Below are 15,022 nucleotides of genomic sequence, written 5' to 3'. Positions count from 1 at the left end.
ATTAGAGATAGAGATCAACTGTAATTATCATCTGAAACAAAGGTTTGTTAGATTAAGTTGTACCAACTTTAGTTTGTGACTGACATGAGATACTAATGGCCAGTGCATATGAATTGTGTTAAGCACTTCAGCACTTCCAGGTATCAGGCTGTAAGTCATCCATGCACTGTTGATAACACAAAAATTTCTAAATGTAAAATACAGAAATCTTCAGAAATATATTTTTTGTAACTTTCAAGAATATATTAATATTCTTGCAATCTGCTGACTCCAGTTTATAGGTGTTTTAAAATACACAGGAGCTGATTCTGACTTGTGTTACGTGATTTGGTGTTTTATAGCTGGCACTTGGCAATGTAATAAGTGCACTGGGAGATAAAAGTAAGAAGGCAACTCATGTACCATACAGAGATTCAAAGCTTACAAGGCTACTTCAAGACTCTCTTGGAGGAAACAGGTATGAAAATTGGAACATTTTATGTGTTTTATTGTGAATGAGCACAAATGAAAACATAATCTGCAGAAAGTAAAATGAACATTAAATGACAATAAAAATCTTGTTGGAGGAAAGTTGTGGAGATAAATTGCTGTGAAAATAATGCTGTCAATGGAAGGAAAAGATTTTAAAGAGGATTTTTGCTTTGTTATTTTCAGTGGTGTTGTTATTTTACTAGACATGAAGTTTCAGGTTACTTAGAAGTTACAATATTCAGTCAAGTTCTTCCCATGAAAATATAGGTAGATTGTAGGGAGTACAAATGGTAGATTTTGTTTATAGCATATTTTAAAATTGTGAAGCTGTGATGATTTTCTCCTGTAGAGATTTTGGTTTTGTTGCTTTGTTTTTTAAATGTTGGTGAATGGTTTGCTCTGATGGCCATGCACAGGAGCTTAGAGTCAGTTTATCAGTCACGTCCATCTTTTTAGAGATTATATATCTCAGCCTATGATGGATCTGTTCAGTTACCTGATGTTGGATTGCTGCCTAATAAAAACAAAGTAGTCTTTCACCAGGGTTGTTTGTATGAATCCATTTGTATGCATTCTGCACATACAGTGAAGGGAAGCTTAGAACTCTGAAGGCTTTATATAAGGAAGCATTAACGAATTTGTTAAAATAGTACAGATTTTGTATTTGTAATGCTAACATGTACAAATATAAGAGGAACCACAGCTGAGTATATTTTAGTAAGGTAGTACTCTTGTTCTTTTATGTGATCCAATATGGCTCCTATGTTTAGGAGAGTAGGAAATTTTTTCATAAATGAGTAGGGAGAAGTGGAAGAAAATTCTCAAACTGTTGCTATCCTCTTCAGAGTGATAACTTTGTTAACAAGTGGAAGCACTGCAGTGTGAAGGAGAGCCAGAAAAAACAAGTAAAATAAGGACTAGAAACTTTCTGGAGTGCAAAAGGGAGAAGGAAACTCCAGAATTACAAAAAAAGTCAGCAGAAATCAAACAGCATAGCTCTTCTAAGCTCTTTCTGTAAATAAATGCAAAAAACCACTTCATTAATTTTATATCAAATATATGAGCTAGTGAGCATGTTTTTTTCAAACTCTTCTGAAATCGGCCTTTTGTAGAAATACTACTTTCACTCTGAAGTATTTCTGCCTCTCACGGCTCTTTGTCTCCCTGCCGTGTTCTTCAGGAGCCATCACAGAGTTTAGTGTGCAATGGGGTCAGGGACACTCACTCCCTGTCCCCTGGAGAGAATCACAAGGGTAGAAGGGAGAAAAGTCAGGATTTGGTGTAAGGATACAGCATTAAGTAGAGCAAAAGTCACATATGCAAGCAAAGCAAAGGAAATCATTCACTTCCCATGGGCAGGCAGGTGTTCAGCCATTCCCAGGAAAGCAGGGCTCCATCATGCCTTATGATGACTTGAGAAGACAAATGTTGTCACTTGGAATATCCCCCTTCTTCCTTCAGATTTCCCCAGCTTTATATGCTGAGCATGATTCCATATGGGATGGAATATCCCTTAGGTCAGTTGGGCTCAGCTGTCCCAGCTGTGTCCCCTCCCAGCTCCCTGTGCAGCCCACTGCTGGAGCAGTGTGAGGAGCTGTGTAAGCCCTGCTCAGCAGCAGCTCAAACATACCTGTGTTATGGACCCATAGTGGGTGTTGCCAGCACAAATCCAAACCAGCTGCTGTGAAGAAAATTAACTCTTCACCAGCCAAAACCAGCACAAGTGTACAGATAGCAAATGCTGCCCCAGAATGTTTTTAATGATACTTATATGTATTCTTTCTCTCTTTTTCTGATTGATGAGAATTGTGTGGAGGCTTTCCTTCCTCTCAGTTTTTTTTTGTATGCGACATACATGCTGAGACATCTCAAATCAGCACTTTGCTGTTAAGGAAGATTTTTTCATATATATTTTTATATAAAACCCCTACATTTTTAATGTTTTCTTATCTGGGCTTTGGCAATCAAAATACTTAGAAAAGCTAAATTTTAACAAATATGCAGTTTTTTCTTCTGGAGAATCAGATTTCGATTTCTTTAAAACTGTTCTGTAGCCTTCCAACTTCCACCCTAGGTGTAACTGTCCACATTATTTTTTCTCTCTTAACAAATACAGAAATTTCCTAAATGTTATTTACATTACATTTAGTAATGTTTTGGTTTAGGTTGTAGTAAATCTTGAGTTAACAGTGATGAAGACATTGCATCACTGTATTATTATTGCAATAATTCTTATTTTAAGTATAATGGTGTAACAGTTCTAAAGCAGCACTTAATTATTAATGTTTCTTGAATTATTCAAAGAAAAAATACAGAGCGTTAGTTTTTTAAAAGGAATGTTATAAAGTATAATATGAAAAATTAAAACCTGCCTAACTTCAGGAGCAGGGGGAGCAATTTAAAGAAATGGTGACATAAAGGAAGTACAACAACGTCAAAAAACCCTGGCCCATTTTACAATTCAGATAGGAAACTGGAGTTCAAGTTGTTCAGTTTTCAAGATGAACACATAGCAGAACCAGTCCTCCAAGATTTAGAAAAATAAGCACATTCTCAATGTCACAATAAAAGAATTTGTTCCTAATCTTGCATGCCCTTATATTGAGGACTAAAAGAGTTTAAAGAACTGACACAAAGATACAGGAGAGAGCTTAGGAAGAATTGCTGAAAGGGAATGTTCTTTGTAGCCCCAGGTTAGTTACTCTTTCTAGCTTAGTTTCCCAGTGTATATTGTGAATATAATTGTTTGCCTCACAGAGTGTTGCAGGGATTAATTTGTTTCAGTCTGAAATTATAGAAAGTGAAGATCAGAATCCAGCCTGCCTGATGCAGATATTGCTCCTTTGCCCCAGAGACAGTTCACTCTTCCTAACATAATTACCCAAGCTGCGATGTACAGCTTCATTGTATGAAGCAAATTCCTTTAAAACTTGGAGGAGTGTATTCAATCCATCAAATGCAGATGTTTTGCCCTTTCTGTTGAGAATTTAGGCAATGTATGCACCTTCAGTGATCTGCAGATGGAATTCTGGTTCTGACCCTCTAGGCTGTTGTTCTTACCTGATGTGAAATGAGTATGTGCCAGGGAGTGAGAGAACAAACCTGTTGAATGATGAAAGCGCTTGGTTGGAGTGAAAATTGTTGGGTTTTTTCCTGCATTTGTCCTACTGGTTCCTACTAGTCTGTCTGCTTGATCTTTCATTTGGAATATGGAATATGTTCTCATCCTGCAGTAACATCCCATGATGGGATGACTAGGGGATGTTGTGGGAAACTAAAAGGAGGGTGGTTGTTCATAGGCATCTTGGCCCAAGAGCTCAGGTCCTGCTGCTTTTTGTTGCAGAAAGTTGCTCTAAGCAGCAGTGTTAGGAAATGTGGTATAAATACAGTTATAGAGTGCTAAGGGTAAGTCCTAGTTCTGGGCTTCTGTTGGAGAGCAGGAGGTAATTTGCAGTGGAGAGTTCCTCCAGTTTGGAACCTGAGGTAGAGAACAGGCACATTAGGCATGTATGGGCAGGTAAGATGAGCATTTGGGCATCTTTCAACTGAAGTAGGTAAGCAACTCAGGAATTACAGTAGACAGTCCTGATGGCTGCATAATCCAAATCACTGTCTAGGAATTTAGGTTGACTATAAATTCCTTAATCTTAGTTTATTTATGATTAGGCAAATTGAATGTAATTTGAGAAACATTTCTGGAAACACCCATGAATTGCTTTTACAATTTCATGTGTGGAACAAGTAATAATCTATTATCTCCTATGCTATGCTAACAAGATATAAGACATAGCACCTGCTAACCTTTGTGATTCACAGTTTGCAATGAGCTAGATGCAGAAATATTTTCCCAAGTATTATGAAGTTCTATTCTTGTTTCACCTTCTGCCTGAGTACTTGTTAGCTTCTTTCTGCTCTTTTTGTTCTTGGTGTGTAATGCTGACCTGTGTTTGTGACTTCCAGCCAAACGCTCATGATAGCATGTGTGAGCCCTTCAGATCGAGACTTCATGGAAACTTTGAACACATTAAAGTATGCCAATAGGGCACGGAACATCAAGAACAAGGTGATGGTTAATCAGGATAGGGCCAGTCAACAAATAAATGCTTTACGCAGTGAGATCGCACGGCTGCAGATGGAACTCATGGAATACAAAACTGTAAGTTTATCCTCTTAGGATTTCTTCTCTAAAATGCTTATAATTCCACAGCTTTTTTTTTTTTTTTTCCCCTGTTGACTATTTCCATTTCACACACTAAAAACATTGGAAGAACAACCCTGACATAAACAACACTTAATTCCACTGATTACCAGATATTTTTAGAAAATGTAGAGCCAAACCACAACTTATATTGATGCATTAAGTGACTGTGTACAGTTACTGTGTATTGCTTTTGAACACTTACTAGATAGCTAAAACTGTTTGTTTTAAAAACACAATTTCAAGTATAAGATAAATACTCGTGCTCATTTCTTCCTGAAGTTTATACAGTGTTTTCAGCCATAAATGTCGTTACCAAGCAGGATCACCTTTTGCTCTTCTTGAGATAACTCTTTAACAAATCAGAATATTATCTTCTCACTTTTAACCTCTTCAAAAACTTATATTTCAGACTAAAGTGGAATGACTCAAATCTCAGATGCCAAGGTGTTGGCCCAGACATCAAATTATTCCTCTATCATTATTTTAAATTATTTGAGAGATTATCTTGTGCTATAGTGTCTGCTTGGAATTCTAAGTCATCTGTGGATTGCATTTACAAAGTTAGAATTTTTTTTAAGTGTAGGTCAGCCTAGACTAGTAATAAAATATTTTTACTTTCTTAAAGGGTAAAAGGATTATAGATGAAGAAGGTGTTGAAAGCATCAATGATATGTTCCATGAAAATGCAATGCTGCAAACAGAAAACAACAACCTGCGCGTTAGGATAAAAGCAATGCAAGAGACTATCGATGCTCTTAGAGCCAGAATAACGCAGCTTATGAGTGATCAGGCCAACCAAGTGCTAGCCAGGACAGGTATGCTGTGAATGTGCATAAACTGCTTCATGAGTTCATGAACTTAAATTAATTATATGTTCTTGCTTCATTGATCCCTTGGAATGAAGTCATGCCTTTTTATTAGCAATGTATGACCTCCTTTTGCAGAGAGAGGCCCCCATACGATTGTCTTTTGGCACTGTGATTTGACCATCCATTTAGAAATACAAACCACTGGAAATATGAAATAATATTTTTGTATAGGAATTAGTATGCTTAGCCCCTGTGGCAGTTTAACAACCAAACCAAATAAATTTGACTCCAAATTAAATTCCAGATAAGTAATTTGGATTTAAGAATTGTTAAAATGTGCTAATATGGAAAACAAGTTACTGGTGGTCGTATGGTGATCACATAAGAGAGGAACAAAAAATGTAATTCAGTTTAAGAAGGAAAGTTATTTTACAAATAAGTTAAGATTTACATGTGTAGTCCATGTGACTGTTTCTCTTTGCTGGTACCTTGTGCCTAGTAGCTATATTCAGATATTTATAATGTTACCACCTTTCTTAATCTTTTTTCATTCCCCTTTTTTCTGTCTTTCAAAGGGGAAGGAAATGAAGAAATTAGCAACATGATTCATAATTATATCAAGGAAATTGAAGATCTCAGGTATTTGCATAATATGTATTTGGACAATTTTTATTTTAAAAAGTAATAAAAGTGTTAGCTGTTTTCCTGTGTGGGGATTACTTTAGGAGACTAGTCCTTCAGTTTCTAAGTCCATCTGGTGTTGCTCTTTGACACAAAAATGTAAAATGGTAGAGATCGAACTAACAACAGAAATGAGAGTAAGATGTCACCTAAATTATGGTGATAACTTAATATTGTTGTGCCAAGCACAATAAAACTTAGATTCTTTTATAACCTCATATGAAAATTATAGTACTGAGAAATTACTTGCTTAAAAAATGTTTTTAAAAAAATGCTTCCTTTTATAATTAAAAAAACTCCTTAATATTTTAGATATTTTTATGTATCTATGTCTTGGACTTATACTGTGCAAAAAATTATCTGGCCTATCCTCAGTTCATGTTAGAGCTTTTGTGTAGCTTTCATATATTATGTATATTCATAAAGCATATTCAGGTTTGTATCTGTGTGTATGTTCATGCAGACATATTTTCATGTGTTCTGTCTGGGTTATATGATTTATGTACAATATATATAACCATTGTATGAAATAGTATTTTAAAGGAATTAGCTATGTTGTATTTTTTCTGACTTCACCTGGGTTTGTAGTTTCTTTTTAGACTGAATGTAATGCATTGAAGTTACAGAGGAAAAAGAGTGTATATCTCATGTGCTGTCAATGCTTGTAATTCATGGTCTACAATCCTTCCTTTTTTTTGTTTTTATTAAGAGCAAAATTATTAGAAAGTGAAGCAGTGAATGAAAATCTTCGACGCAACTTGTCAAGAGCTTCATCGAGAGCCACGTTCTTTGGAGGACCATCAGCATTTTCTGCTTCTATGCTTTCCTCAGAGAAAGAAACAATGGAAATTCTAGATATAGCCAAGAAAGATCTAGAAAAACTGAAAAAAAAAGAAAGGAAAAAGAAAAAGAGGTGGTGTATGAATTACAATGCTATTTGTCTCTTTCTTAGTAAAAAGGCCTATTTTTTAACTACTGAGACTTAAAAGGCTTGTTGTGTGGGTTTGGACCCTAAACTGCTGTTCTTTCAAACCCTTTTACATGTTGAAGTTAGTTTTTCTTTTGTATCTTTTCTTCCAGTGAAGTGTGCAGTATTTGTAGAATAAATGTCTCCTTTGTAATGAACTTTTCTGTGTAATTCTGCACAATGATAAAAGCAGAGGTGCTCTCTCTCTAAATTTTGATACTTTTAAAAATTTCTTCTAAAATACACCTGAAATTTAACAGTAATTTGAAAACAATATAACATTTTTTTCAACTTTATGTCAAAACTGAATAAGCTTTCGGAAGAAAAGATATTCTGAATAGCTGAGGATGCTTCGGTAGCTATTGGAATGGCTTATTTTGCTTTATCTTTTGCTTCTATGAATGTTTTTTAATTTGAGGTTTCCTAATTCACTGCAACATCATGCTTTGCTGTTTTTCTTTGCTCTCCAACTTCTCATCTACTAAAATCCTCATAGACATTGACGTAAATGCCTGTTTAGATAGCAGCACAGCAAGGCTTTATGTACTCAGACTTTGTGTCCATTAGAAATATCTCAGTTTTAGTTGAAATTTTCCATGCTTCTAATCTGTGGCTCTTTTTAATAATGGCCCTTCAGACTTTTACAAGTTCAGAGTAAAACTATAAGAGTTTAAGCTTGAAATAGTCAAAGTGTAAAGTAGATGAGGATCAGTCATATCTTTAATTTTAGGTTCTATATCTATAAATCTGTTCACTACATGGATGTCTGATACTTTTAGAGGACACTTATTTTAAGAACAACTGGATTATTTGCATGCCATTTTTCAGGAAGCTCTTTGACTTTTATGGGGATTTTGATAGATTGGGTCTCATTTTTGTAGAAACTTGAGGGCAAGATGAAAGTATTAAATCAGCAGAATGTTCTGTCTTCTCTTCAGCCAAGCACTTCAACATGTCCTTCAACTATAAATGCAGGAAGAAAGAGATTTGATTTTGTATTTTTTAGCACATTTTAATATCAAGCATGGATTTAACTACATGCTTAGGTAGATCCTCAGTTGTTAGGTTATGTTTTTGGGGTTTTTTTTTTTGTTGTTGTTGTTTGTTTGGTTTTTTTTGTTTTTTTTTTTTTTCCAAAAAGCCAGTCATCCTTTCTCACACCAGGAAAATAATATTGTGATGAGATGGCCAAGTAATCTGGATCGAAAGTAGGGACTACTTACCATAAATTATTTTTGACATCAGTTTTGAATCCTAGCATTATAGAATAGAGAGCTATAGCAAAATTAAAGTTGGAAGACATGTCTTTATGGCTCCATCTTAAAGTGGGCCTTGTGTTCTATAAAATGGGGTCATACTCTTCAAAGTGCTGCTAAGGTTTGAATCTATCTACTGGCCTATCTGCAGACTGCTTTGTTATACATATTTAGAAATTTCTGAGGTACATGTATTGGGAGGAAAATTCATTAGATGCTAAGAAATGTTAGAATTTTAGGGATTGTACATTGTCATGCTTGTTATCTGCAGAGTGCTTCTATCCAATTAGTGAGAAGTCTATGTTGTTGTATCACTGTGAATCTTTATTCTACTGAAATTTCAGGAATTGGCGGTGTGTACATTAATGTCATGCATAGACACTTTGCCATGCTGTTTGATGGGAATTCTTTATTTTAATTCTGTCTTCTATGCATTTGGTTACATTTACTCTACTATTTCTTTTTAGTGTTGCCGTTCTTTTAAAGTGGTCTAACTAGCGTTTTTCTATTAAAATGGGATTAGTAAGCCTAGCTACTAGTTCTGCCCCATTTGCTGCCTTTCTTGGTCTTTTGTTTCCTGGTTATGGGTCAGTACAACAAAAGGGGCACAACTTTAAATACATACAACTTATTTAAATTGCTGTGAGGTAGGCTGAAGGCCTAAGAGCAAGGTTCTGAATGAGCAGCAGGTACGTACTGCTATATATCTGTAGCCTTTAATAAGCATTTGTCATAAAGTTTACTTTAAACAGTTTACACAGCAGTAATATTTTGCCTACTGAAAAACTGACCTCATTGAAGTGTCCCACAGTGTGACTTGCCCACCAGAAGCCCCCAGGCAAGTCTTCCACATTCCTTTCAGTTGTTTAGTCAGCCTTATATACCTGGTAACCATTTCTGACTGTTTCTTTTGACTCTCCTAACCTTTATTCAATTAAGTTAGTGATGAACATTACATGGGGTTCAGTGTGCAAGCTCCTAGCTGATACCAAAGATGGTAGGCAGTATAAGGTGAAAAGGCAGCAAAAGCTTGCTCTTATAACTTTGTCATAATGGGAAATGAGGAATTTCAGTAGTTGATGAATTTTGAGCCATCTCTATGCTTACATATATTGTGCAGACTTTTTTTACTGAGAAATCCATATTTATTCAAGAGGAAAAAAATGCAGGCAGAAATACTAACATTTTGTTCATCTCATTGCTTCTTGTGCATGTTTTTTATTAATTTATTAAAAAATAACAAGAAATGATTGACATGTATTTTCTGAATCCCAGAAAAATAAGCTGTAGTTTTCTACTTTTGTAAAAAAACAAACAAAACCCAAACAAAAAACATGAATGCAGTTTTTTGTATTAATTATATTCAGAATATATTGTTCAGAATATTAATACTAAAATTTTGTTATTATTACTTTATATTACAATATGTTATCAGGTTATATAAAATTAGTGCATTGGTTTTTTTCCTGATATGTTCCTGAGAATTACATAACTTTGGGTCAGTGGCAGTATTTGCAATTTTCAGTATTTTTAGCTACCATTTTTAAGTGCAGAAAAAGGAGAAAGCTTTTTCTAGAATTGAGATATTTTCTTAATCCATTATTAGAAATGATTTGCAAAGTTAAATATATTGTCTAAAATTTCTTCCGTAGTGTAACTTGAATTTGCACTTGTTATCCGTGGCAGATTAGTTTACCTACATAGGCTTCTTCTTTGTTTTCTATTTACTTTCCAACTGTCCAGGATGTATTGCCTTTTTACTACTTGTTGTCTCTTGATGGTATCTTTTAAAATTTCATTTTAAACTCCGCAAGCTCATATATATATCATTTTTTTACCTTCTTATCACTTTTGCTTTTCACTGTCTGGTTTGTCCTTCATTGGCTTGGCCTTCCAATACTGTACCTCGTGCTTTTGAAGGCTACAGAAACTTGAGGAAAGCAGTCAAGAAGAAAGAAGGTTGGAATATTTCCCAGGTTTTTAATTACCTGTCATTTCAATTAACTGGTTGTCATACATGAAAAGAAGTTGGGCAGATTCATATGTACTTCAGGAGTAGTTAATTTTCAGAATTCTTTCCTGGGTTTTCACTTTCAACCAGTGTTTTAACTGTAAGAAACCTCTGTTGTGGAATTGAGGCTGACTCTAGAGTTAGAGTGCTGAGCAAGCTTTTATGGGGAGGTGGCACCTTCGGGAATTCCTGTTGAATGAATTGTTTTCTTTCTTGCATGGCCGAAGTGAAATGAAAGGCAGGAGGAAGGTGCAGTAGCACAATACAGTATGAAATGTCTAGCAGGCAGTATATGACAATAATAATTTTGGCATATAAAGAGTGTCTTGGACCATCACATCTCAGTTGAATTTGCTGCTTTGATTTCTGAAAGCATATGACTGCAGCCTTGATTATTCCTCCCATTCTGTTTCAGCTAAACCAGTAGATGAATAGTCATTCACAGAAAGCAGTTAAGCTGAGGGCTCTAAAAAGAGTACTGTATCATGATTAAAAGTGAAACTGAAGGAGTTTTTATTTTTCTGCTCTCTACTATGATCCAAAAATCCCATCCACTGAATTGATGCAGATGGTGTGAATCCACAGACCAGTAGCATACACATTAAGCAGTACAGTTCTGCCTGGGAGAGCTGCTGGCTCCCCTTCCTCCTGTCTCTCCCCTTTCTTAGGCAGAACACAAATTCTCTGTAGTGGTTAATTCTGTACTGACTGCAGCTGGAAGGGAAACTGGGGGTTTGCCTCAATCTGCATGAGGATTGCAGCTAAGATCCATTATCTTTTAGGCTTAATAACCAACATAGAACATATTCTGGTTTGAGGGAAATGAGAATCTGTGGAAATGAGATTGTATGATACAGTGTTCCCTACTAGGCATTTTTTTGTGTACGTCTGGTTAGATTTTTTTAATTCCATCATCCCCAGCTGCTGCATGGATTCAGATGGTCCAAGCAAAAGCTTTCTGACTTGTGCATGGTCAGCTAATAACTGATAATGAGTGGGGCAGAAGGGAGTCAGTACTGAACAGATGAAAAAGTAATACAACAGAAAATCATGTGTACACCAGAAGCACTGTGTTACTCAACAGGCGCTTTTTGGATTCGAGCTCTGTTTTAAAGGTGTCACCAAATTACAGTGTCTTGAAGCTACTGTATGTTTCTTGTCACTGTACTGAATATTGGATTTGCCCAAGAGTTTGATCTTGAATCTGAGCTCCTCTTGGTGTAAGTGGAGGAAGATGTGCATTTCTAGTTTCTGTGCCTGATCACTGACAGCACAACTTGCCAAACTTTTATGCAACTGAAGTTAGTTGAGGTGGATTCCACATTATGCAATCCTAACCACATTTTTTCATTGTACCCCCTATGGTGTCTAGCTCTATTCTGTCACAATTTCCCATCCATTGGAGCTTTGGGTTTTGGGTACATGTAGCACTAGAGGGACTGATACCTGGTCTGTGACAATTTGCAGAGTGCTATTGACTTTTTTTGTTTTACATTTGCATGTGATGTCTTAAATGTGCATTTAAAAATGTTAAAACTTGCCCTAATGGGTAAAACACTAAACCTTTAGAACAAAACAAAAAAAACCTGTTGTAAACCCTTTTAATTGTTGTATCAATGCATATTTTTAGAATTCCCTTTATGTCAAAGTAGATAACTAATCAAGAATGTTTACAGTATGATAAATTAGGATATTGTTTAATGTTTACACATATTTAAGACTGTCCTAAGTACAGTAGGCTCTGTTATATCTTGACAGTGTAGGAATACCTGTAATGTACGTTATACTTCCACACAATGTTCTTTTATTTTTTTTAAAAGCTACTCTGGGTAAACTGCAACTTCCATGCAAAATGAGTACTGCTGTAATATATGGAAATGTTTATTCTGGTTGCCCCAGTTGTGCAGTATGCTGGAACAATGTGCTAATCATTACCATTACCTTGCAGACCAAGATTAAGAGTAATTAGGTATTATTTTATTATCTGCAGAAGTTGTGTTTTACCCATGCCCAACACCTGTATGTTTTTCTAACTACACTTTGTTTTATCATCTTTATTTCAAATTACAACTTACTGGTTTGGGGGAATGGGAAACACCTGCCATTTCAGATTGTGAATAATTTGTGTCTGCCTCTTCTACTAGTGTTAAAGAGGATAACACAGACAATGAGCAAGAGAAGAGAGATGAAAAAGGCACTTCAGAGAGAGAGAATAATGAATTGGAGGGAGTAAGTATTTATAAGTATTTGGTTTATTTGTTCATTGTCTGTTTAAAGATTTACAAGGTTATAGAGAGAAAATTAGGAATGGACTAGGTGAATAATGCACCTTCACAGTGATAGTCACAAATGATTGAGGCATAGAAACTTGTTGGGTTACTTTAATGTCTGTATGCTTTGTAGGAAGAAATTCAGGAAGTCAGTGATCATGACGATGAAGAAGAGGAAGATGATGAGGATGAAGATGATATGGAAGTTGTTGAAAGCTCAGAAGAATCAGATTCTGATTCTGATGAAAAAGGTGATGTCAGTGCAATATTCTGCAGAGTTTTACAAATATCTGTCAAACCTCAGGTCTTGGTAGGCAAGAAAGTGTGTTGTCAACCATGTGTCTGTAATACTCTGTGAAGAGTATGTCCAGTGAATTATTCTTTTGGTTATGGTGCTAAAACATGTAATAGAGAGCTGATCAAGTGTCCCTGTATGGATTTTGAAATTGACCAGAGGCCATCCAGTGTTTGATAACATGTTTCTTCCTTTATTAAGACATCCAAAGTATAAGGTTTAAGTACTGGTTTTTATGTCAGTTTTATGACATGTTTATGTCTCTGGACTAATACCAAGGTGATAGCTCCTATCAGCTCATTTGGAAATGGCAGAATTTAATTTTGAAAGACTAGAAGTCTATCAGCCTTCCTCATTTTTATATGATGAGAGTCAGAAAGAGCATCACCAGCAATTCTCTAATGTGAATTGGGCCAAATGGGCAAACCGATTTCGGTTTCTTCTTGTTTAAGAGTCACACGAACCATCAGTAGGAACATGAAAAATAATAATCCTCAACTATTATCTTCATTCTGAAGCACATAATCCTAAATCAAAAAAGGACCTAATTGGCTAAAGAAGTTAATTTAACTTTCATGAATTTATCATGTGGGTTAGTACTTTTTCCTTGCTTTTTCCTCCTACTTTTTCCCTTGACCATTCCACTTCTGTAACTGAGATGGTGCCTCTCTTCTGAGAATTCTGACTGTGTCTTTCTAAGAGTTAGAGCAGGCAAAGTCTCCATTTGGAGTCTTCCAGCAGTCAGTTTTTCCTATTATAACTTGCTGGGTTTATGAATGACAGCTATTCTTCAGCCCTGAGATCTGGCTGAAATCTTGAAGCTTTTAGGATGGGGAAGATCAGATTGCTGATACTGCAATTTAAATGTGAGTAGTTACAGCATAGGGGCAACTGTGATCCAGTGTGACATCTTTCCCTACCTCTTTTCCAGTTCTAGGATTGAGAGTATTTAAGAAGGAGACTCTAACATGAATTGCAGATAAGATTTTGAATTGCAGGTTGCGTGGTGCATTGTGATTTGTGTGGAATCCTCCTGTGCACAATATGTATGTACAGTGACACTAAGATTGCAAGGAATATCTGTATTCATGTGGCCCTTGCTGTTACTTTAACAGAAATCTTTCTATTTTAGAAAATTATCAAGCTGACTTGGCAAATATCACCTGTGAAATAGCCATTAAGCAGAAACTGATAGATGAGCTAGAAAACAGCCAGCGAAGGTTGCAAACACTGAAAAAACAGTATGAAGAGAAACTGATGATGCTACAACATAAAATTCGAGACACTCAGCTTGAAAGAGATCAGGTCCTTCAAAATTTGGGTAAGAAGTACAAAATCATTGATCTTGTATAAGCTGTTCAAGTTAAGCTGTTTTCTACTTCTCTCATTTTCAAATTTGATGAGAAATTGCAGAAAACAGAAATATGGTTTGTACCCATAGTGCCAGTGAATCATTCTTTACTCATTCTAGTTTCTATCAGAATTGAGAGAAACTTTTTGAAATGTATTGCTACTGACAGGCATTTTATTTGGGTGAATAAGCATTCTCAGTTTTCTAAGAGCTCTCATAATCCTGTTCCTGAATTAAAAGGGGTTGTTTGTTTTCTTTCCTCCCCACTTGCTATTTATTTGCATAAAAATAAGAACAAGGATCAATGACCTTTCAGAGGTGTTTTACTGACCAGACCTTTCTGAATATGTATTACTATTGAGATGACAAACCACCTATGACTCAGGTGATCCAAGCTATAAATAACTGCACTTTGGGAGTGCTGTGGAAAGTATTTTGTTTTTCTTTTTTAAAAATATACTATATATGCTTTATTGTTATACACTGTCTTAAGTTTTTGCTGTTCCCCTCTTATTCCTTAGACTTTCCCCGATGATCAGTGTCAGAAGAGGAATCGAATCCTAGGCTTGATGGCTTTTAGGAGTGTTGTTATACTCCTGTGTACATTTGTATGAATATATGTATTTGTGCTTTCAGGTGCTCAAATTTGTTGCAAAGAAATCGGAGGAAAGTGTTAATGCTTCATCTCTTATCCCAGAATGCATATGAGG

General features: G+C 35.6%; 1 protein-coding gene across 9 annotated transcripts in view; it reads left to right on the top strand.

The window, feature by feature from the left end:
• The window catches only part of KIF21A (kinesin family member 21A), an 86,226-nt gene that overhangs the window by 38,049 nt on the left and 33,155 nt on the right, over positions 1-15,022 (top strand). For 5 of the 9 annotated variants that reach the window (XM_088165799.1, XM_088165797.1, XM_088165796.1 and 2 more), the window contains exons 7-15: positions 342-457; positions 4,432-4,627; positions 5,298-5,487; positions 6,057-6,120; positions 6,872-7,075; positions 10,306-10,344; positions 12,541-12,625; positions 12,800-12,917; positions 14,094-14,282. In XM_088165799.1, the coding sequence (XP_088021925.1) occupies positions 342-457; positions 4,432-4,627; positions 5,298-5,487; positions 6,057-6,120; positions 6,872-7,075; positions 10,306-10,344; positions 12,541-12,625; positions 12,800-12,917; positions 14,094-14,282 (1,201 nt within the window). The remainder of the gene's footprint in view (positions 1-341; positions 458-4,431; positions 4,628-5,297; positions 5,488-6,056; positions 6,121-6,871; positions 7,076-10,305; positions 10,345-12,540; positions 12,626-12,799; positions 12,918-14,093; positions 14,283-15,022) is intronic. The other 4 variants (XM_014868970.2, XM_088165798.1, XM_014868968.2 and 1 more) reach the window with 1 other exon arrangement.

The sequence above is a fragment of the Sturnus vulgaris genome, chromosome 5 (assembly GCF_052056855.1).
Source record: "Sturnus vulgaris isolate bStuVul1 chromosome 5, bStuVul1.hap1, whole genome shotgun sequence".
Lineage (NCBI taxonomy): Eukaryota > Metazoa > Chordata > Aves > Passeriformes > Sturnidae > Sturnus > Sturnus vulgaris.
Note: the sequence above shows the minus strand (reverse complement) of the source record. Positions and strands in the feature narration are given on the sequence as shown.